At 37.9% G+C, this 26,888-nt stretch overlaps 1 protein-coding gene across 3 annotated transcripts in view; it reads right to left on the minus strand.

Moving 5' to 3' along the window:
- Window positions 1–6,272: 6,272 nt before the first annotated feature.
- The window catches only part of LOC307162791 (nuclear GTPase SLIP-GC-like), a 28,627-nt gene continuing 8,011 nt past the window's right edge, over window positions 6,273–26,888 (minus strand). For all 3 annotated transcript variants that reach the window (XM_079878411.1, XM_079878413.1, XM_079878412.1), the window contains 15 exons: window positions 22,443–22,708; window positions 22,094–22,312; window positions 21,796–21,990; window positions 21,500–21,678; window positions 21,361–21,400; window positions 21,003–21,086; window positions 20,821–20,914; window positions 20,499–20,635; window positions 20,237–20,398; window positions 20,000–20,157; window positions 18,914–19,034; window positions 13,235–13,343; window positions 7,358–7,491; window positions 7,171–7,255; window positions 6,273–7,066 (listed from right to left, as the gene is read on the minus strand). In XM_079878411.1, the coding sequence (XP_079734537.1) occupies window positions 7,011–7,066; window positions 7,171–7,255; window positions 7,358–7,491; window positions 13,235–13,343; window positions 18,914–19,034; window positions 20,000–20,157; window positions 20,237–20,398; window positions 20,499–20,635; window positions 20,821–20,914; window positions 21,003–21,086; window positions 21,361–21,400; window positions 21,500–21,678; window positions 21,796–21,990; window positions 22,094–22,312; window positions 22,443–22,708 (2,039 nt within the window). In that variant the 3' untranslated portion in view covers window positions 6,273–7,010. The remainder of the gene's footprint in view (window positions 7,067–7,170; window positions 7,256–7,357; window positions 7,492–13,234; window positions 13,344–18,913; window positions 19,035–19,999; window positions 20,158–20,236; window positions 20,399–20,498; window positions 20,636–20,820; window positions 20,915–21,002; window positions 21,087–21,360; window positions 21,401–21,499; window positions 21,679–21,795; window positions 21,991–22,093; window positions 22,313–22,442; window positions 22,709–26,888) is intronic.

The following is a 26,888-nucleotide window of genomic DNA, read 5'->3' on the forward strand; positions in this document are numbered from 1 at the left end:
AGGGGAGGGGAGGGGAGGGGGGGGGGGTAAAAAAATAACATTACGATGTCCAGAAATCAATATCAGTAGAACACTTAATGTTTAATGTTATAGTTTCATCCTCACATCTACTATAATGCAATATGTTGTCAGTCCCGAGATTCTTCACGCCGCTGTTAGAGTGAGTTCTAATGGTCTGGCAGTAAAACTTTTGTTAAGCGTGCCAGAGGTAGTGGGTTCTAATCCACCCTCGAATAGTTTGTTTATTTTTTTCTCATTAAAGCCAAAGATGTTTATCAGCGATTGTATATCAAGAGTGATTTGTATATCAATTGTGATTTCAACAGAACAAATAGGGAGTCTGCGAATGAGCATTGTGAATGAGCCACTGCCACTGATAACTGCGACAACAAGCACTCAGCATGATTTCAATAACAACACATTCCAGCGCAAGATCCCCTCTTAGGGTGTTTATACGACAGCAGTGTATTAATTATGGAAAAGTTTTTCCTTTTTTCGTGTACAGACAACAACTTTGTCAAAATGATCCCCGCTCACAAGGATCCACAAAAACAACTATTGTATTATGCATGCCAGGCCAGTAGTTGCCGATATCACTTTGTATAGAAACACTGTGCGCCTATAGATTGACACATAATTATGTGCATGACATCACAGTTTATGTAGTTTACATTAAGACAATAAAGGTATCGTTTTCAAAAACCAATCAGGCCGCCAAAACAATGCTGTCATGTAAATGAACGGCCAAAAAGCATAAAATGTTTTACGTTTTTAGTTGCAAATAGTGTTGTGTAAATAGCCCCTTACTTAACACAAATCGAGATTAATACACTGATAGTCACCTAGAGATGTTTGATTTGTTTTAGCTACAGCTGTACCGTGTGATGCTTCAAAAAGTAGTGGGGACAATATTAAGCTTGTCAAAAAGTGGTAGTGACATACACCTGGCACACCAAGCGCGACACAAGTGTGTTTTGCCAGTTTCAGCCTGACGCAGTTATCATTTTCACTTCCTGCGCCACGTTGTTTAAATAGAAAATGCATTTGCGCCCATATGCTGGTCTGAAATGAGGTGTGTTCAGGCGCATTGTTGGTGCGTTGCTATTTTGAGGCAACTGAAATAGACTAAAGACCATTGACCAACAAAAACCTGATCTAAAGTCAATGGCGTATAGTTTTTTTTATTATTTAAAGGGCGCATTAGTAATATGCACCTGTAGGCGGGTGCACAATGCGTGTACACTCTGCTTATTACACACACAGGGACGTGCAGCAGCACACAAACATGCCAAATATTACAAATAAAAGGATTACAATGTTAAAGATTATTATTGTGTACATAAAGATATGGTGGAATCTGGCTTGTCCCATAGATGGTCTGCTTAAGCGATTTAACCTCACACACGAGCAGACCCGTTTGCAAATTCCGCCATGTAAATAGCAAATCCGCCATGCAGCGAGCGCAACTGGCTTTTAAAGGGAATGGCAGATAAGACTCTGATTGGTATATTGCACCGTTACACCCAAAACACACCCATTACAAATTAATAGTATAGGGACAACCCTTTTAGACCATGCGCCAATACAGTTAAATTACCAGTAAATTACCGGTAGGAGATCCTGTGTGAACAAGACCTTTTCAAAAATACCGTGAATAAGGGAATTGTAACAATACTAGTAAATTAGCGGTAATGTGCTCTGTGTGAACATGGAATGAAGATTACCGGTATGATCACATTCAACATCAAAACATGCTGACACAAGAAGTCTACTTTGGGCCAATCATAAAGTTCTTATGGAGATGACATGATTACTCCGAACTGTTAACAGGAAGCTCTTTAATGTTTTTTTTTGTTTTTTTTCTATTTAAATATGTGCTAGATGATCATCTTTGACCGTTGCCCCAAGTTTTGCATTTTCTATTCATCAGAGTTGCGGCTCTGCAGTTGGACACTATAATGCGTGTCTTGTGTTTTTAAGAGCAAAAACGCATTCTGTTTAATCATCCCCTTATGCCTTTCACTCAGATGTCAAAAAATGTTGTCAAATTGAACAGATAGTGAAACTAAAGTGCTTTTCCTCGTGCGGGCGGATGAAGACAACAGTGTAGCATTTAAAATGACTGACATCACATAATTTACTGGAATTTTGGAGCTGATGTGTGAATGGTCTCTTACCGATAAAAAGCCAGAACGCTGTTGCTTGTGTGCACAGCATATTTGTGTATTTACCGGTAAAGTCATTCTGGCAATTTTATGGTAATTCTTACTTTTATTATAATCCATACATTTTTTGTCCATTCAGTCTGTCTTTTGACTGTTGTCTTTGAAAGAGCTGGGGTGTGTTTCCTGTACAGCAGCATAACTCGTTACTTAACTACCATAGTACGATGCATCATTGAAGAAAACAACTAGCTAGTCACTAGCCTGGTAATACCAGACTCTGCTACTTCGCTTTGCTTCGTAGACAGAGTCTGGCATGGCATAATAGATAAGCGTTTTCTTTCTCGCGGGGGGGGCGCTTGTCTGAAGTTTAAAATCATTGGTTACCCGTAAGCCAATCACATAACGTTTGGTTATGGCCTGTGTTATGCGCATGCTCAGCCGCATCTAACTTCCACTGTAAACACGTGTATGATGCGAAAACAAAACCATCGAGCGAAATACCGGAGTGAACATGGCTGTGCGCGACTTTTGCAGATTATGTGAAGTAAATCTACGCATCCACGGTACAATCAGTGTCTACGTCGTCACGGCTCTCAGCCCGCCCTCTGTTCGTTGAGTGGCCGGCTGTTTTCAGGCCGGAGGAAAACAGAAAGCTATGACGCGGTCTCAGACTGAGTACAGAAGCGAAATGAAATTGAGCGGAAGTACGAAGACTGACGTAGTCAGGCTAGCTAGTCACAACTGTTTCCTGAAACCATATTGTCGCAAATTGGTCGCTCAACCACATTGGTTAATGATGTCACAAACATGGTGGAGTAATAGCTACTTTTATTGAATCAGTTTGAGATTGACTTAACCCTCTGAGGTCGACAATCACGCGGCGTGATCTGCTCGCTTTTTTCCTTATCAGTTGAATTGAGACCCGAAATACTCTTTTGACTTTGATTTTACAAACAAGTTTCATACATCAATCGATTCTGTTAAATGTGTATTATTTTTGTGTATACTCACAATAAAAACAAAGTGTTGTGCTTTTTGCCAAATAAAGAAAAATAAACACGAAGCGAGTTCTGCCTTCTCTCTGTCAGTGTAGTCCATTGTGAAACGCGTCCGAAAATGAACAATAACTCAGCGAATACTCAGTCAAACAGACATACAGACACACAGGCATGAAGCTTGAATTCTCTTCTTTTAAATAAAGTAATTTATATAAAAAACAAATATTCTCATCTTGTGAAATCTGTATTAAAAGAGAGCGATTCCAGTCGAGCTCATTACAGCTGATTCAAATGTAATGTGACATGCCCACGGAGAGCGCGCGCTATTCAAACGCAAATGACTGAGGCAATCCACGCAAACCTGTGAACGCCCCCATATCAGCTCGAGAAAACACAAGTTTATTCAGATCATTACTTGTTTACACCGTCTCGCAGCGCTGTGAGGAATAATAATAATGGAAAATACCTCAGAAGTGCGGGTATTTCGAGGAGCAAGGATCATCAGACTGAGCTGAGGAATACAGTAGTAAGTTTTTTTTTCCTTCTCACGTGAATCGGGTTTCTGTTTATGAATGAATGAACGGCAGAGATGCGCGCTGTTAAACACAGCTGGCAAAAAGACAGTTTAAATTTAAATCGCGTTTGTGAATGAATGATGATGTTTTAGCAAACTGTATTGCTATACTGAGATGAGTAAAAATCGACTGAAATATGTTGAAATAAAATGTAGGCTATTTGTATAAGCAATGTATTAAACTGCAAATTAACATTTATATGCCCTAATATTTCATAAAAACAACATTACAGTCAGGCGAAATATGAAAGACAACATTTTGTTGACTAGATTTGGGTACAGTTTTTACTGTAGAATATACTGTAATATTACACTTGAATTGTTGTTGTAATTGTAACCTTTTTAATAAAAAAAATATATTTACAAGGTAGATGTAAACAAACTATTAAAAGCTAAATATAATTTTTTTTCTTTTAATAATTTGTATTGTGTTTTATTAGTAACAAATTTGGGGAGAGGATACAGAAAATACAGTATGAGAATTAACTGCACAATTACTAGACATGTTTACCTTGGATATTATACAATTTGCAAGCACAATTTGTGAAAAAAAAAAAATTATATAAAAAATATAAATAAAATTTATATTTGTGTATAAATATATACACATATATATATATATATATATATATATATATATATGTGTGTGTGTGTGTATGCAAATATATATATGTGTATGTATATATATATATATATATATGTGTGTGTGTGTGTGTGTGTGTGTGTGTGTGTGTATATATGAAGAGTTCAGATGCAAAAGCCTCTAAATGCCATCTGAAATTTTCTTCTAGAATGATCATTTTTATGAAGCTTGTATATTTAAGTTAGTTATAGGTGACACACCTGAATGAATGGCTCATTAAGTATGCAGGGGTATTGTCTAATCAAGTGTGAACTACTAAATATGCATGATCGTTTACGCCCCATCCGCATATTGCCTTTCCAAACTAAAAGTGTTTCACAAAACTTAAATCAATGTATCGTTTTATGTGAATGATTAGGCAGGATGATTTTCACATCATTTTGAGGAAAAAACTCTAGGCGACGACATCCATTAGTCAAATGTCTTATTGACATATATTTAGTATGTGTTTTGTGGCCTTATTTCAGAAACTTTCATTTTTAGTTTTTACATACATGTGGCTCACATATCATGGTAGTCCTGTTTGTGCTAAATAGAGTGTATTTTTTTTTTGCCATTGATATGTTTATAAGCAACTGAAAAAAGCACAAATGTCAGGGCATATCAGAACATCTCAAGGACCCCAAAAACACCCCAGACCTCAGAGGGTTAATGCTAGATGTTTTGCTATAAATTACGGACATGGCATCTGAGGACTTTTTCTAATTTTTCTTTTGCTTTATTTCCAGAATCAATCTAGGCTTGTTCTTACGCACTAGAACTAGAAAAACTACGCTTTAAATCTTTTGGCAAACTAAAAGACTTAAATGACATTTGTATGTATTCTAAATAAAAGATACAGATAGTACTGAATGTCCAGCCCGTTGTCAGCTTGCTTATTTTGCTCAAGATGAGGATTTATAGGCTCTATGCACGAATGCTGCTGACTTATTTCCGGTAGGATCTCAACCAGCATCTTTACTTCCGCATAGCGCGTTCTATAGCGAAGTGTATAGCGGCAAACCTTTAATAAAAGTCATTTTCTCAGAAACGGAGACAACGATTTTAGAAACTGGTTCGCTAGTCGGATTTCGCGCGATCGTGAGAGAATACTCACCCTCAAAGTTCTCGATGTAGCTCGAAATTTATAATTTAAAGCCCCTCTCTTTCTTACTCTTATGTGTGACAGCTAACTGCCTCACAATATTATTAACATCATTCACGTTAACCGCTGGAAGTTCTTGTAAACAGCAAGTGTAATTTGCCATTATCTCCACCTAATGCAAAAACGGCTTCCGACGCAGCACCGGATGTAACTGGGCGGGCTGAGACAAAACGCGGAAGCGATCGTGCATAGAGCCTATTGAGTCCACATGACATGCAAACAAGAAACTGCTTCTAACCACAGGGGGAGAGCTGTCGTTCCAACTACACAACTGTGCGATGCAGCTTGCAAATGTTCATTGGAACTATGGTGCCCTTGTGCTTGAATATTAGGGACGGGTGATATTACTTTTTTTCTTTTCATCTAATATTAAGTATCAAAACCAATATAATTGATACAATGACTCATGCACAGTATACATTTTTTGTGCTTTATGAGAATAAAATTGGTTATTAAATAGATTTAACATTTATATTTGTGAGCAATCATTATAAATAAACTATAGTAGCAGATAGCTGTTATTATTTATTAACAGATATTTTGCTTTGGCACTATATTTTTCAGAAACAAAACAAAAAACAGACGCTTGAAATTAATAATCCAGTCTATACAGACATTAAATGTATTTAAAAGTTTCTTGAAAATAGGACATCTTCATTTTCTGTATTATTTTCTGTATCTTGGTGCCTTTAATCCTTCCAGTCAGGAATGCACAGCTGCTGGAAGAAATGATCGCAGACACAAAGTTCTGTGGTCAAACTTTTTCAAAGTTTATTGTCATATTCCGTTTTATATTGTTCGTTCAATGCATATTCATGCATCATGGAACAAAGACTTACAAAGGTGATTGGATAAACAAATGGACAGATTATCATCAAGGCCTCCTATCTGTTTTTACCATAAATGTAAATGTTTTTACCAGTTTCAAGGCCATAGTTTCTTAATATACCAGATAAGGCAAAGTGAATAACTTTTGTTACACACTTTTCTAAAAACAACAGATATTTCCTGAATGGGAAATAATAAGGACACTTTTTTATGCTCCTCATCCTGTCCTAATCTTAAAATAACACAGTAAAATAGAATAGAGAAGTGAGAGGGAGTTTACATCATGTAACCTTAAAATTCCTGCAAGCTGATTTATTTATTCTTGCAGTTAGTTTTTAAATGTCATTTCCAAGTTTTGTTGTAAAACAGTTACAATGAAAACAGTGAAACAAATCAATATACAATGTATATGTTTCATGCAATCCTAAAATAAATCACAGAGTTCCAAGAAATGTGTTAAGTTAACAACTTAAGATAAAATACATCTTCCACCAAACAAACATATAGAAAATAATAAAACTACATGGACAAATTATTTTGAGTAAAGAAATAAAATATTTGTTATAAAACTAAAGAAAACACTTTATTTTTATGTTTTTTTTTTTTTTTTTTTTCTGATTTGTGCTGTTTCTCTTGGCTTCTTATTGCTTGATCTCCATCAGTCAGACAGTTGATCCAACAGTCTGTCCAGCTGTTCAATATCCCCGGAGACATCTAGAAATGACAACGATTAAGAATAATCAGTCACTTGACATTGCAAAAGATTGTTTTTTCAAACTCTTGCTTCTGTGGTTTAATAGGATGACGTTCTCTCTTACCTTCTCTGGGGATTTTGACGGTTTGTGATTGTGAGCGTTCAATTGCTTGCTTTATTTTTTTTTCAAGAGCATCCATTATGTGCAGCTTTATAAAGAAACAAGAGAAGATTATATTTGATTGTACAAATAAAGTATTATATTGTACAACTAAATAAATGATTGTCTTTTATGAATATGAGATCAATACCTTTAAATTATTACAATTTTTAAGCACTTCCATTTTGGATTTGTTGAACATTTCTTGTTTTATCTCATCAACCCTGTTTCTTAACAGTTCTTGCCTTCTCCTCATGGATCCGATTCCAGTCATTGCTGCAGCTTCTAAAATAAGAACACATTAGAACAATTGAAATAAATCAATTATTGTCTGTGTTTCATAAATGATTTTTTATATTTTTATTATTATAAGTTTCAATTATTAGTTCAATTAGGATTTTTAAGTGGCTTTAAACATGCCTTTGAAAAAAAAAAAAAAGAATAAGTTTTAAAAACTTGCACTGACACGTTTTAAGATATGCCAGTGCAAGTTGCTTTCAGGTAAAACAGCTCAAACATGCATTTTCATCTGGGAATAGGCTTCAGCCTTGAAACCGGGGGTACATTTTTAAGTATAGGCCTACTTTATGTAAGAATACTAATATTAGTGAACTAATAGTATACTTTTAAGTGTAGTATTTCAATAATGCTTGGGAATAAATTAGTCCATCTTTGTTGAACAAGAATGTACAAGATGGCGCCAGGTTGTGTGTTGGCTTGCCGTTGCTCCCATGTCCAGGATTTAAGGATGTCTGTCTGTCTATTGTTTGTTTTACTTTTATGTTTTATAAATCATTTGGATGACTCACAGTTGATCTATGATCGCCTTCCATTGCTAAGCCTGCACTTGAGAAGGTTTCTATCTTACAAAAACAGGAGGAGAGAAATTTGACTATGAAAAAAAGAAAATAATTTTTCATGCATTTTTAAATCCACGTATAGTCCACTGAGTAATGATATTAAAACCATCAAGAATCATTGGCACATTATTCAAAGTGATCCCCAGCAATTGAATATATTTAGTGATCAACCACTTTTTGTCTCTTCCAGGAGCTCTAATTTGACGTACAAGCTTGTTCATGCTGACACCTACATCTCTTCTCCAACTACTCTTGTCGATGCCCAGGGTAATTTTCCATGTATGTTAAAAGTAAATCATTTACACATCCTCGTACACTAAAAACGTATAAGATTAGACAACTGATTATGTGTAAGAGTACATATGTTATTTACATTATCATTTGTCCATGTTCACAACTATATGTTGGCAAAACTACACGTGCATTACGCACAAGAATGATTGAACACACAAGTGCCATTAGGAGACAGGATGATACATCTTCAATTTCTCGTCATTTTAAGTCTGCCAACCACTCTCTGTCTGACAAGTTCCTGGGCATCGAGAGGATTCTACCTCATAGGAGAGGTGGAGATAGAGATAGAAAATTATTGCAAAGGAAGGCTTTTTGGATCTTTGAACTTAAATCATATTTCCTGAGGTTATGAATGAAGAACTTGAATTTTCTTGTTTTTTGTAAAAAAAAATATTATTATTTTTTTTTTAAAATGTGTCTGTAATGCTGTATCATCCTTTGAAGTTGTATATCTGAAACATTCTGCTATATGTGTGTAAGATGGAATTTGCTTGGAATTCTACTTGTGATAATTGAGGTCTATTTGAGATAATTGTATTCAGCTGATTGTCCTTAATTGCTGACCTGCTTAAAAAGGGTGAATGTTGTTTGCTAAGTGAGCACGGAAGATAGCAATGTGCTGTTGCTTGCTGGTGTCTATTCTGTTTTTAAACTCACATGCACTTTTTGCACGATGCAACTTTTAAAATAAAAAATGTTTTTGTAGACTTTCAGTCTTGAGTGGATCAGTGTGCGGCCGGCCAGCCACCCTTGTTCATTCTTCAGTAGTCCTGGGGCACGTTCAAGTTCAAAACGGTGCGCAACGTTTTGCTACGGTTTCCGGGTTGAACGTCATGTTTCCTGGAAACGGCGTGCACCGGTGTGCAACGGGGTTTGAGATATGTTTTCTCTTGTTTGGTGGGTGTGTCAGAACTGCAGTCCAATCAGCAGCAACATGTATATAAAGCACGCTGTATTAAAGTGAACCCGCACAGTGGGTTCAAGGAAAGTAATTTACAAATGTGTTCGATGCAGCTCGTATACGCAACAACTGAGGATATTAGAAGACATGTTTGTCGTAAGTTTTATTGTAAAAATAAAGGATATCAACATAATGATGTAGTTGTTTATATTTTTAGCTTCACTGCAAGTGTATGACATTTGGTATAGAAATAAACAATGGTAATTAAGTGCTTTTCCTAAAAATGAGAAAGAAAATACAGAGTATTAAAACAGTATGAACTACAAATAAAGTCAGTATGTGAGGCTAAATAGATGTGTTTTAGTCTGAATTAGGTAAGATGTGTGCTTCCATTTCAGTTTCCACAAATCCCTTCACTCGATTGGGATGTTCTCTTTTGTTCTGGGCGGCAAGTGCAGTAACTGTAACATCGGGCATATTTTGTACTATTAAACACATATTTATACCGACTTCATCAGGCTCCGAAAATTCTTCACAAAGAATACAAAGAATGGCCTTCTCAGCTGCCATAGTTGGAACTCTTGCGTCATCAGAACAGTGTGTTCAACGCATCACTGTTTCTGTTTAAAAAACGTTGTGCAACGTTTTGTCGGGGCTGAACGCAGCCCTGGTAAACCCATGACCAAAGAATTTTTTTTTAATTTAGTTGATTCCTTTAACTTATCCCAATGTGTCTCTGGACCAACATAGGGGCGATCGAAACGTTTTGGCTTCACCTTTTAGGACTTGTGTGGCACGCTTGGTCTTCTCCTAATGCCTGATGAGTTTGGAGAACACTTGGCAAGAGATCAGAGATCATTCCTCCATACAGAATCTCTCCAGATCCTTCATATTCCCAGGTCCATGTTGATACACTTTCCTCTTCAGTTTTCTATAGGATTCAGGTCAGGGGAATTGGATGGTCATGGCAGAACCAGAACCATATTTTTATGAGTAACCCTTTTTTTATGTTTGTTATGGATCATTGTCCTGATGGAAGATCCAAATTATACGATTTATTGCAGATGCTGACAAGTTTAATTTTTTATTTGTATTTTTTTATCTGTTGCTATTTGATTCCATGATGCAATTTATCAGAACAAAATGTCCACAACCTCCTGCAGAAAAAAATAGGCCCACAACAATAAAGATCAGGAGTATATTTTATTGTAGACATAGGGATATTGTTTATCCCTGTGTGCACCAAACCAATCTTGAGTGTTTGCTGGGTAAAATTGAATTTAAAAAAATGTATATTATGACTTTGGATTGAACCTAATATGTAGTGTCTGGTAACTGAAAATGCTGGAGTTTGTTTTTGGATAAGAGCCGAGGATTTTTCTCTTCCCAAACAAACAATCCCAAACAAATTGTGGTGATGTAGGTGCTACATACATAGATGCAACATAGGGCTGGTTAACGCAATTAACACAGCATCCATTTATTTTTGTCATCATTTGGCTAGCGTTGCATTATATGATCCCGCTCTTATTCATGCAAATGCTTTTAAACCATTAGAGTACAAGACAAAAGAGACGGCGCTGTCTGTGAATGTACCAGCGCACACAGAACGCACAGAAAGACGCCCGACAGTATCGTGCGCACAGACAGCGTGCCAGAATACAGTTCTCTTGAACCATATGCCAAAATGTCAGGGAACAGGGAACAAAGGGAACAGAGAAAAGTACTCACTGCTCTTGACTAAAGAACTTTTGTAGCTTTAATAAGGATTAGTCTGTATTTAATCTATAATTTATGCAGTGCAGACTGTTTGTTAACTTTATTCAATTTCTGTATATTAAGACCGCCGCACATAGTATACGTTCATCAAATACTTTCACTTCAAACTCACTAAATCCCAGCCTCAGCCCATTCAGAAATGTCGGTACTTAGGTAGGAACCTGTACATAGGATCCTGATAAAAATGTTAATATTAAAGAAAAACGTTAGACGGATCCGAGGCTTTTGCTTCTGTTAGACAGGAAGGGCATAGGTAAATATGACATTTATTATGGGTTTAAGTGAGGCTTATTTGAAGTTCACTTAAATGAAAAGTTGTTATATTTTTTGAAGCCTAAAAAAATTATACTGTAATGTTGAATGGCTATAATTAATGTTTAAAACTGGGGGAATTATTTTTTATTTTTTTTTCAGACATCAATTGCTGTATTAGTATCAATTATACTGGCCTTTATTCATAAAAAGATGCCATTAAACAAGTATTTAAAATATACTGTCGTTATGTTGTCCCTATATTATTTTGCCGTTCATTAATTTTAGACAATATAGACGCATATCCTGTTCCAGGCAGATTCATAACATTACACGCTATTTTTGTACTTATTTTACTTTCTATTTTGTGCTATTTTCTTAACTTTCTAATTTGTCAAGCTCAACAATCTTTTGCTGCACATCAGAAATATATTCTTTGGTTTTACTCATTGTGATGGATGATTAAGGCAATTTGACCTTTTTGTTCCCTCATATTAATAGTCCTGTGAAACAGTAAGCCAACAATTTCACCCTGGTGTGCTAAAAATTGTTAATATGGATGGGAATATACTTCAGAGATCTTCAGAGATTGTACTCATAAATATTTCGTAGGGGTACCAATAAATGTGACCAATAAAAGGGGTACAAAAAATGGGTTTTAGAGAAAAACATTATTTCATAATGCGAATCTTTCATTCAAACACACGCATGCACACACACACTTTAATTTGTTTTACTTCTACATTTGCAACAAAAAAAAAGCATCTGCAAAGAATTTTTTTTTTAGTCTAGCTTCATTCAGTTTTGAATCAACACTTGAATGTGGTTAAATTTAATGTAAAATTAAAAAGATATTTATTATTTATATTTTTTATTATTATCAAAGACGTCCAGGTGGGATTCAGAACAATGATCAAAACATAGATGGAGTAAATCGCCTCCCATCAAATTCCACAAAGCTCCACAGTCCTATACCTCATCCTCGGTCGACATTTCATACGACAACATGATGCCTCCGTCCACTGTGCTTTAGTTCAAATTGAACACAACAAGTCCTTTTCGCTGTAATATTTCTTTTGTCAGAATAGTAGATACCAAACGTACGAGACACCAAAACATTGCTATGATACTCTGTTTCGGGAGTGAGTCGCGTCCCGCACACGCATAGAATGATACTTTAGGGGACACTCTCACACATTTAAATGTAGTTGTTGCCCCTGAAACTTTACAGTGTGTACGTGGCCTAAGAAAAAAAGCTGCTGCATTTAGATCCAGCTATTTATCCTTATCCTATTTATATATTTATCCTTGTTTTCGTATGGGCCGGTTGTAGTCTCTTTTTTTCTCCGAAGTCTTTCGCGTTTTACAACGGGTGAATCTCCAGTTGTCATTGGTGATTGTCGCTTGAACCTTTCTGGTCCACCATCAAATTGATAAGTTTAATTATATCAAGTGCTGTGAGAAAAGGCTATAAATCTCCACCTCCAACATCATCACACGCAATATAGCCTACTAGCCGAGACTCCTTCTTTATGGGTACAGATGTGACGTAATGACGCAAAGACTTTCCTGCAGAAATCCACCAGTACCACTGGAATTAAATACATTATTACAAGCTTACCATTTTGAATCAAGGCAAGCAGATAGTTTTGAACACTGGCTGGTTATGTACTTGCTCAAATTTATTTTGGATAATTTTTAACCCAAAAAAGCTACGGACTGCAGCTTTAAGTGAATTTCTAATTATATTTCTGAGAAGTAATAAGTAGACTGAAAATATGGTTTCTTATTTTTATTTTTTTGTTTAAAATAACTATACCAATAGCACACTTGAATAAACTTCTTTTTGTAAAGGAAATATGTTTTTGTTATGCACTAAATAAAAAGTACACTTTATATCAAAATATTTTGTGATGAATTTTAACTCTTAATGCTTGATTACCTTCATAGCAAGAGGCCATTTCACTCTCAATGGTTTTTTGTATTGATGAGTAGATCAGCTTCTTCATGGTAACAATGTCTCCAATGAGCAATTTCTTCAGTTGGGTTTCCTTCCACATGAGGAAAAACACAAGAAAAGTCAGAAAGGGCTTCTTTTTTTTTTTTTTTTTTTTTTTTTGTATTTGCTGAATTATAAAAAAAATCCTGCTTAATTGTAAAGATGAGGATTCACACACACTTCAACAGAAGTAAAGAAAGGCATAGAGGACCATGTGTGAGTATTACACATTAGTGTCAGAAGAGAACATATCGGTTACGTATGTAACCCTCATTCCTTGAAGGAGGGAACGGAGACATTACGTCGGACCGACGAATAGGAATCTCGCTTAGAGAGCCAATCTACTTCGAGTGTGACTATATGAGGCAATGGACATTGGCATGCAATGATTTGCAGCAGCTTCTCTGCCACTCAGTGTGGGTATATAATGAGCAGAAGTTGCAATTGCATCTTTAGGTTTTCGCTGAGGAGCAGAGCCGTAACCCAGCTGCCCAGCGGTGGTACAGCAACCATGGTGACGGGATGTAACGAGGGTTACATATGAAACAGAGACATTCCCTTTCAGTAGGTCTCTACATTGTGTCGGAGCGACGAATAGGACTCCATACCAAAGTGCCACTGTTGTTGTCCCTTCCAGCGTCCAGCAAGAGCCTACGACCATTCTTATAAGACAGGATCGGGCTTACGCAGAAAAGCCAATCACTGCTGTTCCGCATTACCCGCTCAGTGACTATTGGATAACACTGGGAAAATGTGCCCTTCCCACTGGGAAAGGAATGCTGCGGAACCAAATTCTACCCTGAAGGAGTTATGTAGAGATGACATATGGACCAGCCCCATAGGGTTGACTTCATCCCCCAAGATGTGTACCCCCAAGGGATAGACACAAGCTTCTGTTTATGAGTAGCCATGGAATATTACACATATGGGATCCCCATAGGATCACACATATGGCACCTAGCCTAAACCCGGTTCTCAAGGATTCAGCGGAAATATAGGCCTGGTGCCGGCCGATCTGCCACGTCCGGCAGCCGAGGGTGATGGAGGACTCGCAGGGTTTACCCGTAGGAACTCTCTGGAGCAATAGCGTGTACCTTGGCACAGCAAGTCAACACAAGCCCGGTCCACTCTGTGTCTTCTACCCGTTTTAGGTGAGAACTCAAGAGGATACCAACTCTATTTGTAGGCTATAGAATCTAGCGAATATGTTGGGTGTCGCCCAGCCCTCAGCTCACAGATAACAGATATATCTGTCAGAGAGGTGCCACGCACCAGCGCCCAGGAGGATGCAATACTCCTAGTAGAGTGAGCTTGCAACCTGAGCAGGCAAGGCGAGCCTTATGCTTGATAAGCCAAGGCGTTGGCATCCACCAACCAGTGGGCCATCCTCTGATTGGAGAAAGCCTTTCCCTTTTGCTGGCCTCTGTAACAGAAGTAGAGCTGGTCTGAGGTCCTAAAGCTTGTGCACAATACCGGATTGGGTTGAGAATGGCCCGAACTCTAGGCATGGTTCGTCAACCAAAAAAGCCTGCAGGTCCCCTACACTCTTAATGGAGGCCAGTGCAACCAGTGGCAACGTCTTTAGAGACAAGATTTTCAAGTCTACTGATTGCAAGGGCTCAAATGGTGCATTCCGGAGTGCTCTGAGCAACAGAGACAAATCCCAAGAGGATAAAGAAGGAGGGCTGGGTGGATTTAATCTCATCGCCCCCTTAAGGAACCTGATGACAAGGTCATGCTTCTCAAATGATTTACCCTCCAACAAGTCTTGGTGGGCTGAGATGGTGGCAGCATAGACTTTCAGGGTGGAGAAAGAAGGAAAGCACTGCTCTGATTAAGCAAGTTTGGGGGTCTTCTTGTTGAGAAGAACACCATTCTGTGAAAAGGTTCCACTTCAAGGCGCACAACTGTCTCATACAACTGCTGGGCCTAGCTCTCGACCACGTCGCTGAAGGGGCCGGCCTGGGAGATGGGAATTTAGAAACCACATCTTGTCGGCATCCCGCATTTCAGCCAGGCACAGCCACAGGAGGTGTTCCTGGACCACCAGCGTGGACATTGCACGACATAGAGACTGCACCATAACCTTCGTTACGTTATGTTACGTTATGTTAAAGGTGGTATCAGTGATTTCAGGCCCAAAAATATTTTTATCACATTCATCTAATCTTTCCTAATGATCCGCTAGCTGCCCGCCCCATAAGCATGCCGTCAAAAAAAACGCGTCTCTGTAGGCAGCCTAGGCTCTGAGATCTGCACACAAATACAAATGGTTTAGCCAAACAATCAAAACCAAAACAAATAGTGTTCCAACCAATCACCAACAGGGGGAGGGTGTTGTGAGGTTTTGAGCCAGCTTTTTCTTCAGCTCTGACTTCGCGTGCAGCCGTGCACGAGCACAAAACCTCACAACACCCTCCCCCTGTCGGTGATTGGTTGGAACACTATTTGTTTTGGTTTTGATTGTTTGGCTAAACCATTTGTTTTTGTGTGCAGATATCAGAGCCTAAGCTGCCTACAGAGACGCGTTTTTTTTGACGGCATGCTTATGGGGCGGGCAGCTAGCGGATCGTTAGGAAAAAAAATACAAATATTTTTGGGCCTGAAATCACTGATACCACCTTTAAGGGGTTTCCCGAAGATCCCTTCACCGTTATCCTGAGTTACCCCAGCTACCCGGTGCAGTGGACCTCTCCTGGCACCTGTGATCAGGGAGGGCGCCACTACAAGAATTAAGGTATAACTCTCTTGAGGTATTGGAGTCTAGATCTCAACACCGTGATGGACATGTTCCTACTGTGAGTACATGTCACATCCACAAACGCAACCTCAGCCAACCACATCCAGAAACACACATCTTGAAATCTGACATCTTGAAAAAGACGAGATCTCAGCCGTGCAAGCTCTTTTAGGAAAAACGCCCTTTGGTGCTGAAGCACAGAGGGGAGTGGCCACCTCAGAACGCAGGGGTGGTGCTAGGGCTGGGATAAGGGGGCTTAAGCCCTGAATATTTTTAATAATTTTGTTACCTTGTCTTTCTCATGGAGCAAAACAATCAGAAAAAAACAAATGTGAATAAGATTACAGCAGCCGCGATTACCTAATCATGAAAAGTGCATATTACAGTTTTATTTATATTTTTCCCTTTGCATTAAAGGTACTTACGACGTGCTTTTGCAGCGTTGAGCATTGTAGCCAACCACAGACATGTCTGTTGAACGCATCGGCCAATCAGAGACGTTGTGATGAAAATGTGTTATGTCGCGAGTTCACCGAGTTCTACACTTTCGCAAACCTGTCATTATTACTGGCAATAAACTTAAGATGCAAATAAGAGATTCACTGCAATATATTTGATATTCTTGATGCTGCTCTGATGCACTCCATTACGCACCGCTCTGTTTGTTGTTAGGATGACTAAAAGGTCAGTGGTCTAGCTCATCAATGTCAAAATGTAAGTAGATAAACATTTAATATTGACTGTTTTACAATAGAAATGTTCAACTACCGACAGTATCCAGTGATGCAAATTACTTTTTTTATTTATTTATTAAATTATGCCTTTTTGAATTGAAAATATGCTATAGTTTCCTTGATTCATTTAGAGAGAATGCATGCATAATTAAAAATAAAAAATTATTTGCAAATAGTTAAAATTATTTCACTAATACAATAAGCCTTTCTTTCCCATACACAAAAGAAATATATTGGAAATATATTTTCAGGATATATTTTGGAATATATGCAAATATTTGAAATTGGCCCAATAAATATATTTCATACTTATATTTCATATATTTTTGTTATATTTCAGAATATATTTCAATGTATTTGGAATATATGCCACATATATTTTTGACACTTTTGGGGACCCATACAGAAAAAAATACATTGAAATATATTCTGAAATATAACAAAAATATATGAAATATAAGTATGAAATATATTTATTGGGCCAATTTCAAATATTTGCATATATTCCAAAATATATCCTGAAAATATATTTCTTTTGTGTATGGGTTCTTTATTCCCTTAAATCACTTTTATAATTAATTAATTCCTTTAAATAAAAATCTGAATATCCACTGACTTTAGAACCGCCCCTGTCAGAACAGACAGGGATTTAGTGCAGCCCTGATTCTTGCAGTTCACATACCCCTTTTCCACCAAAAAAGAAATGAAAGCTTTAGCGTAAGTTCTGCTAGGAAAACTCAATCAGCGCGTCATGTATTACCTCACTTCTAATCAATCATGTGTTAACACTCGGTACTTACATTTGTTTGAGTTCGCAGATGCTGACGCTGCCAATTACTCAATCAGCGCGTCATGTATTACCTCACTTCTAACCAATCATGTGTTAACACTCGGTACTTACATTTGTCTGAGTTCGCAGATGCTGACGCTGCCAATTACCTCCATCCTCCCCAACCACCACCAAGATGGTACCTTCCCCTTCATCCTCCCCACCACCACCAGTATGGTCCCTTCCTTTACCTCCAGGGGGTCGGCTGCGCCCCTGCCTTCATCTTCAAGCAGGATATGCAGCTTCCGCTACTCTCGCATTGCGCACTAAGGACAGGGCCTACGCCAAAGAACTTTATAAATTTATGCTTGCTGGGCTGTTAATAAATATACGCTTGTTATATCAATTTATCTCCTGAGTCTTTCTGGTAGAACTGGTTCGGAACTGGTGCTGGTTCAAAGTTGGTTCAACTTGCGAACCTTCTCAGAACCTGTTTGTTTTTCCACTGACTAGAGAGCCCAGCGAATGACGTCATTACATCACTGTGTACGTTGCCATAGGCTACGTCTTAGCTTTCCTAGAAACGCTTGCGCCAAATTCAAGCATAACAATTACAATGGCGGACTACATCGTCTTTCTGCAAATGTTTCTCCTGGCTTTGCGATCCTATATTGGGGTCAGAAAAAGACGTTTAGAACACATTTGTGCTGCTCGTCTGGATTACTATAGACGGAGGTTACGTTCGAGAAGAAGTTCGACAATAACCCCGCCCCCAGCCCCCAACGTAAGCATGACGTGGTAAAAGAACGGTTCTAGTCCAGCAAAGAGTTGGTGCCGCTTTGGAACCAATTTTCCTGGCCGAGAACTGGTTCTTTGGCTGTCGAAACACAAAGAACTGGTTCGCGAGTAGGCACCGGCTCCGAACCGGCACCAGCACTGCCTTGGTGGAAAAGGGGTAACAGAGATGCGGCAACACAAACAGAGCCTGTTACAGTCTGTTGTGTGCACACACTGTCACTGCAGAGCACAGAGCTCAACAGAATAGCTGTAAAAACAGCTGTTGTAATTTGCACTAAGTGTGACAACCGCTGCTAGCACCGTATCGACAACACCGCAATCAGGATTCTTCCTGTGGATGTTCTTTCACAAATAAACTCTTCAGAAGCAAGAACAACAAACGCTCTACTCTGCACCTTCTACTCATTATATACCGACACTGAGTGGAAGAGCAGCTGCTACAAATAATTGCATGCCAATGTCCATTGGCTCTTTTAGTTACACTCAAAGTAGATTGGCTCTCTAAGCGAGATTCCTATTCGTCGCCCCAATGTTACGTCAAGAGACCGACTGAAAAGGAATAAGAAAACAACTGAACTCACCTCAATTTGAATGAAGTTCTGAATGTTAATTATGAGAGGTGTGGGGTTAGCGGAGTCATTTTGGATGATACTGAACTTCTCAATCTGTTCCTGCGCTGACATCCCTGTTTTTCCAGTCACACTAAAGCCAAAAAAAAAAATATATATATAAAAGAATTAAGGCAGGCGTACACGTTGCGAGTTCGTATACACTCAGGAAGTTACAAGTCAGTTAACTTGATAATCTCGTCAAAGCAGCTGATACACGGCACAACTGTCCTGCACAAATTTTATCCCGAGCCGGCAGCAATCACATGAGCTTTTGCGCTTGCAGAGAACGGAGCTTTCAATGTTGCAGGCAGCTATAGCTTCAGATGGAAAAATTACCAAAATGTGTGTGCAAATGATTTGTTGAAAAGCAGAAAACAGTAGCCATTTCTTTCATCATAAATAACTAATCGGGAGGTCGGTAGGTGCTCGTAACGTGCTCAGCTCGACTCGTAATTCCTCTCACACGCTGCGAGCCGTGACCATGCAAGCATCAACTATTTCCACGTGATTTCTCCTGAGTGAAAAAAAAATCATCTGCAACCGTGTACGCCTGCCTTTACTGGAAGGAAATAGTGAAGGGAATGGCCAAATCCCCAAAGCATGCAATGTTTGCTTTATAATTCAGAGGGGACTTGGGAGGTAAGTAAATAATTTCTTTTTTCCTGTACAGAGTGTATGTGGCTGGTCTAAATGACCCATAACTAGAAGGAGTATCAATACAAATCCACTCATATTTTGGGTCCTGCACAGATGTAGTGTGAAACAAACATAAGGACCCTTAACAAAACATTTGGCCTCAAATGAATCATCACAAACAAAAAGTAAATCCAATCTGTATCTTCCAGGGCATCAGTCTCATTTGCTGGTTTACTGCTCTAATGTTAATAATTTGTAAACAAAAATGCCAACAATATAAATAACAGCAATGCTAATTAAAAGTAAAATAAAAATTAACTTGATCATGCTAATGCCCTAAAAATCAACAACAAGCATTGTAAAAAGCTTTCATTACATTTTATTCTAAGACTGGAAATGGAATGATGAAACCAAACTTACGGAAATATCTTATTGAAATCTTTAAGAATCCATTCATGCAAATGTCCGGCCAATGTCTTGTTCAGGTCAAAAACTTTAGCCCAATTTTTCGACCAATAGTATCCATAGTTCTTGCACAAAGCTCCAAGGATTCTATGGAACCCACTTCCATCTTTATTCTGAGGTTTAAAAAAAAAAAAAAAAATGTTAAAAGGACAAGAAAATAGTGATTATGCAAAACATGTGAATCAAACTCACTGCTATCATTTTGTTTGTGGAAGCAACACATGATTTCACTGATTCTTCCACTCCCTTTGAGAGACACAGGTCCAAATCACTATAAATGCCGTCAAAATATTTGCCCAGTTCATTTAGTGACGTCATTAGGTTCTTCTCAAATTCCATGACTTTCATTTCCATCTAAAACACATCCATACAAAAGGAGTAAATTACAGAATAAAACATATTGGCAGGATTATAAATACACTCTAATTCTTGTCATTCTAATTCTGACTCGTACCATTTTCTTGTCTGTTTCTAGCTGGTCCCTTTGGATTAAGAGCAAAGTCCCCTTTGCTTTATTGACATAATCTCTGACCAGTTCTTTATGAATGCTCTTGTTAAGACTCCTCAGTTCATCCTGCAGCTTAGGGATTTCTAGAAATAAAGACAATGATGTGATTTGGACTCATTTGGTCAGTGCTTTATATCAATTAATAAAATATTTTAACTTCAAATGAATAAAAAATATATATATAAAAAAACAAGCAACAGTTTGACATTATTATTTTTTGTCATGGATAATGTGGTAAAATGAAAGCAATAGACAGAAGATAGTTTACCTGTTTCACTAGATTCCAGATTTAAATTGTGGTCAAAGAATGCATTGGAACTTACAGTTAAAACTTTAAACTGATTGTCAGTGCTGAAAATTTTCTAAAAAGAAAAAAGAAAAGCAATATGAATAAAATTACAAGAAAACCATATATATTGTATAAGTAATGTAACAATAAAAATTAGTTACCTGAACTTTAGATTTTTCAAACTTTTCTTTGACCTTCATCTTGGCATGTTCATTTCTATGAAGTATGCATACTTTTTTCTTATCCTAAATGATTAACAGAACACACACACATAAGCTGTAAACAGGTTTATAGTCAAATCTGATTCAGTGGTTGATAGTACACAATCTCTTTTTCCTCTCAGTAAATTATTACATTCATGGAATTGCAGTCACGATGATATTAGCTCTCACCGACACAAGTAAAAACAGCAAATTTACTCACAACCAGCAGTACAAGCTTACAACTAGTCTATGAAAACAAAGGAGCAATACTACACAAATACAGCTAGTAGGCTACATTTCTGTGCATTTTGCACACCTTGTCTTCTGGGATTTGGTCTCCATGAAGCCGTGTACATCTAAAAAGAAATATTTAAACAAAAGATACATGATTATTAGACATAGAATTATACCACTTCCCAGCCATTTAATACCTATATGTAATATTCACAAAATACCTCATATAGGCTACTGGATCGATCTCATCAGTCTTTGTACAGATGAAGTTGATGCTTTTGCATTCTCCTCCTGGTCCCAGTTCTTCAGTGCAGTGCTTTACCATCCCCCAAGGGCCACTGTCAGTGCTTGCTCGATTAATAGCACTTACAATCCACACAGAAGAGCATTCTGTCAGTTTCTACAGGATTTCAAATATAACAGCGAGTTAGGGGACTTGTTCTTGGTATTATAATATATTAATTGTGTGGTTAATCTGGCAAACTGTTCTTTTAAAGAAGCATAGTAATATATTTACAGATTTCCACAGATCATCTCTAATCTTGTTGCAGTCTCCAGATCCTGGAATATCAACAAGCACAATATGCTCCAGAAGTTCACAACAATTTGGAATCTTGATCGTCATACTCTTCACAAGCGGCCAGTACCAGTCACCGAAACTTGACTCGCTGTGTTGTATGTAACTTGCAACATCATTGATAAATTCAGAGACCTGTTGAGATAACAAATTGGTTTGTTTAACCGTGCTGTAAAGCAAATTAAGAATGCATTATACATTTAATATGATAAATATTAAACAGTCTCCTAAAACTTACATCACTTTTTGAGAAACTGTTTGATCTTTCCTTATTAGTGAAATTTTCAATCTCAGCAAATTTGTCATTGTTCTTGAGCTCTTCTAATGTTTTCTTGTCTGCATCAGCTCCATACAGCGCAGTGATCTTTTCTACAGCAATTTCCAACAAGTCATCATTCCTGTCCTCACTTCCATCTGACAAAACTCTGAAAAGATCTTCCAGCTCTTTCTCCCACTCCTGCAGAGGCACACAAAACACAATATAGTGAAAGATATGGCATTGTTCCATTCCCTACAGTCGGATCTATTTACATATGTATAAAGAACTCTGATTAAAAGCATAGTAAGATGAATACAAATGAAGAAACCTCTTTAGAGAAGAGTTCAAACTCTGCTGTGTAGTTTGAGTCAGTCACATTGGCTTCCACCTGAGTAACAACGGCTGTACAGGCACCAAAACAACCAGATGGCAGTAGATACTTTATCCCCAATATTGCACTTAATAGGGAGCTCTTCCCTTCTCCTGATGTTCCAAAAATCCCAATGGTTGCTTTCTTCCTTCTGCCTTTATCTATTTGATCTGAGGTTTTGGGAAATTTTTTCATAATTTGCCTCGCCTTCTCCATGATCTCATCTGTGTGAAACAAAGAAGACAAAGAGCAGCCGTGTTTCTGCTTTAATAATATTTTTATACTCAACATTAGTGATAGATGCTTAATTATATTGTTTTATATTGTTTACATGTTTTACTAGTGCATAGTGTGTAATTCTAATACATATTGTTCAGTCAAGTGGCATTTACGGCACAAGTGCTTGACTCAAAATGTTAAATATGTAGTTCCCTTTCAAGGAAACTCGTGCTGTGTCGAGTGACGCAGTGTGAACGCTCTGCATGATAATGTATTGAAGCACACGTGAAATCAATCCAATGGTGTGGCAAACGTCAAGAGGCGGGTGACATCACAAACCAGGAAACTATAAAGCCTGCCCAAATAAAGCAGCGTTAGTGTGTCTCTTCAGTAAGCGGCCTCTGTGACGTTGTCATATTTGGTTTTATCTGTCTACCTTCAATATATTATAAGAATGGCGAGCAAGCAGAAGTTCAGACTGTGTGTTCATCCTTGCCCACGTTACATCACGGGTGGGGTTGCACACAATCTTTTTTCCCTTTCAAGGGAACTTGAGCGGCGTCAAAACGCTGTGGGAACGCCTCTGCATGATTGCGCCATGAAGCACATATGAAATAAGTCCAATGGCGTGACGGAACGTCATGTGACGTCATCGACCAGGAAACTATAAAGCACACCTAAACCTAGTCTCGCGTAGCCAGCCCTTCAGACTGACGTAACACAACCAATCACAGTTCGTTTTGTTCCGCGTCATGTTAAAGGAGAACTCGGTAACTCTAGCGAACTCTAGTCACTTCTTCGCTGATTTTCCCTTTTCTTGTCGCATGTTTTCCCCACGAGCTCCCCCTACAACTGTGGGGCGTATATTTCACGACACGGTCGTAAAAAACTCACTTGCGGCGGCCTCCTCCCCCTCTCTACCGCTGCTCATGTGCGTTTGTTATGATCGGAGCAAGCCAACTGTATCATGTGGAGCTATGTCTACCGAGGTGGGTAATCTGGTAATATATCATACATGCGTGTGTGTTTATGTCGAATTGCCGTAAAGCAATTCGTGTTTTGCGCTCATTCTCGTTCTCATTCTCGTTCTTGCTTCTCACGAGACTTCCAATTTCTATCTTGCCGGGACGGTAGTCCCCAAGTTGCAAGGTTGGTTTTCCGCCTGGGAACGCTGGGGGGAGCGGGGAAAGTCACCAATATCACTAGAACAGGTTGTTTAACCATCCAGATGATTTCTAGACAGTTTTATTAAGTTAAAAAAGTTACCAAGTTCTCCTTTAAGGGGTGTGAAAATATAATATTGATCACGTTACATCACGGGTGGAGTCCCACACAATCTGTTTTTCCTTTCAAGGGAACTCGAGCTGTGTCAAAACGCTGTGGGAACACCTCTGCTTGATTGCGTCATGAAGCACGTATGAAATAAGTCCAATGGTGTGACGGAACGTCATGTGACGTCATCGACCAGGAAACTATAAAGCACACCTGAAGTCTTGCGTAGCCAGCCCTTCAGACTCTATCGCAGCTTTTCTTGGCCAAGGACCGCCCAAGAGGACGTTTGACTGACATGTAACGCAACCAATCATAGTTCGTTTTGTTCCACATCATGTTTAGGGGTGTGACAATATAATGTTGATGTCCCTACAATAACAGAGGGGCGTGCATCTAATCAATTATTCATTCAAGAACATTGTGCAAGTTTACTGCAAGAACAGAGCCACAAACTTAACATACTTTTGAAAAAACAGCATTTAGTTGATCCTGGTAAGCGCTCATTGTCACAGTTGTAAACACAGCTTTCTTATCCTCCCTCACTGAGAATAAGACGTTTCTTTTGTCTCCCTCAATGCACGCACTGGGTCTCGATTGAAATTAAATTTTTCACATCATACAGCTGATAATAGGCCTACTGTTTATTTCGCTGCGTGTTGTTTAGTTTATTGTTGTGCATGAAATAAACTGCATCTTTTCATGAACATTTCTCTGCTTTTATTCTCTCCTGCTGGTAGGTTAACAATCACCACTACTGACCCCCTCTGTTACACTATGAAATTACAACTAATCATCACACTGTCATCCAAACACCAATTACAAAAAAACAACTGTAACACATAATTTAGCCATTGTTGCTTCAAGGAAAAAGAATGCCTTTTTGAATTCACCTTAGGACTACAATAAAACGAGCTTGATCGCGAATTAAAGCGCTCAGCATCTGCTGCTCACTCACATTCGTATCTAGTTGGCATGAACACGTTTCGTCAACAGTTCATGTTTAGCTAAGGCCAGGTTGTTGACAATCATACAGTGTGCTCAAACATTCTAAAACTACAAAACCAGTTGAAACAACTGAATTGAACACTTCAATTGATTTATTTTTTTATTTTTATTTTTTATGAAAAACCTTTAAATACATTATTAGCTACAATATTTATAATTTAATTAAGATGGTGCCTATTTGGAAACATCGAGAGATTTATCCTGAAAGGAATTTTGCTTGTTTTGTATCATCAGGCTGGCTATCCAACACTCTCCATTTGAAAGACGGGACATTAACACCTATAGGCTATTGTCCTGCACCCCTACGATAAAGTCACTGAACTGCCTTTCCAAACCCCCCACAGGCTCTGAGAGGAGCTTTTCAGACATTAAGACAATTCAGACTTAACTCGTTATTCTAGACATTAGCATTATTAAAGTGTTGATAATGAAGGAATTAAATCATTTAGGCTATGTAGTAATATTTCTGTCATAAAAAAGTTTATTAACTAAAGATTTCATTATTTCAATAGGCTAATTGAAGAATTAGAATGCTACTTCGGTTTAGGCCAGCTTTTTCCAAGCAAAACAAAATACAAACTTCAAACTCATGTTCATCTTTCAGTCGGGTTGGATCTTTGGATCCTTAAAACCAGGGTGCGATTTGTGAATTAATTAGAGGGCGGTTATTTTTTACTTATTCAAATAAATCTCAAACCACAGTGTGTATTTCGTGCTGCTGTTAAACTAAATAACATGTATAGAATAATTATGAACTTAAACGAAACAAGATCGCAAAATTTCGAAAAAGAAATGATTTGATCTGTTTTTACATTTTAATTCAGGGCGATTTACATTTAATTAGAGAGAGATTTTCACTCTTGCGTTGTCCTTTCCTCATTGCGACACACTCATACACATGATAAACATATTTGAGTAGATCCACTGTGCCTCTCGGTTTCATATGGATTACATAATCATATAACATTCTTTAAATATTTAGAAGCTTTAAAGCTTTAGACATATTTCTTTTTGTGAATGAGCTGAGGCAAGTGCAAGGCTTTCAGTTCATTTTTGTGATGCGCAGTTCCCGGAGACAGAGACCACAGAAAACGTTTTGTCATTTAGAACGTTTTGTTTTCACCTATTGTGAGTGTACATAAATAAAAGTTTACAGTTTTGAATGATGTACTCTTATCTGTAAGACCAAAAAATGGCAGAGTATTAAGTTGTTTTAGTTGAGCCACCATGTCTGTCGAACACTAATTCAACATGTCAGAATAAAACCAGATTTTAGAACAATGCGTAGCGCCACTTGGCCTGGTGTGCCAAAATACTTAATTATAAACGTCAATATTTCATTCAAAACAATCCCAATACGACTTGTGACATTTTGAAAAGCCGTGCATGCAAGGATCGTAACTGAAACGCGCTGCGTGCTATCTCTCAATACAGGAGCAGAAACGCTGGTTCTGATTTTATTGTTTGTTGTTTAAACGTGCGTGTTGCATATCTTTATTTTAGATATTTTATATGGTCTATTGGTGAATAAGAATAAGAATAAGAATAGAGTTCTCCATTAATAATAATAAAAAAAATTACAGTAGCCCATGTTTGTTCGGGATTTGAACCTGTGTCATCTCAATTATTGAACCCTAATTTACACCACTCGAGTTCGGTTAATAAGCAGTTCAAGTGTTCACTCACACAAGAGAGAAGCGCTCTTCATTCGTCTCATTCTTCAATAGAATAGTAAAAATAATTCACATAATTGCACCTAATTTATTTTCACTGACTGCGAGATATGCCTATAATGATCTTTTGGTGTATTTTTTTTTTGTTTGTTTGTTTGTCTGTTATTGCTCTGCCCCAGAAGAATGGGCTTCTGTTGCCCACCGACATCTACAATATGAAATATAGGCTATATTA

This window comes from Squalius cephalus, assembly GCF_949319135.1.
Source record: "Squalius cephalus genome assembly, chromosome: 8".
In the NCBI taxonomy this organism is placed as follows: domain Eukaryota; kingdom Metazoa; phylum Chordata; class Actinopteri; order Cypriniformes; family Leuciscidae; genus Squalius; species Squalius cephalus.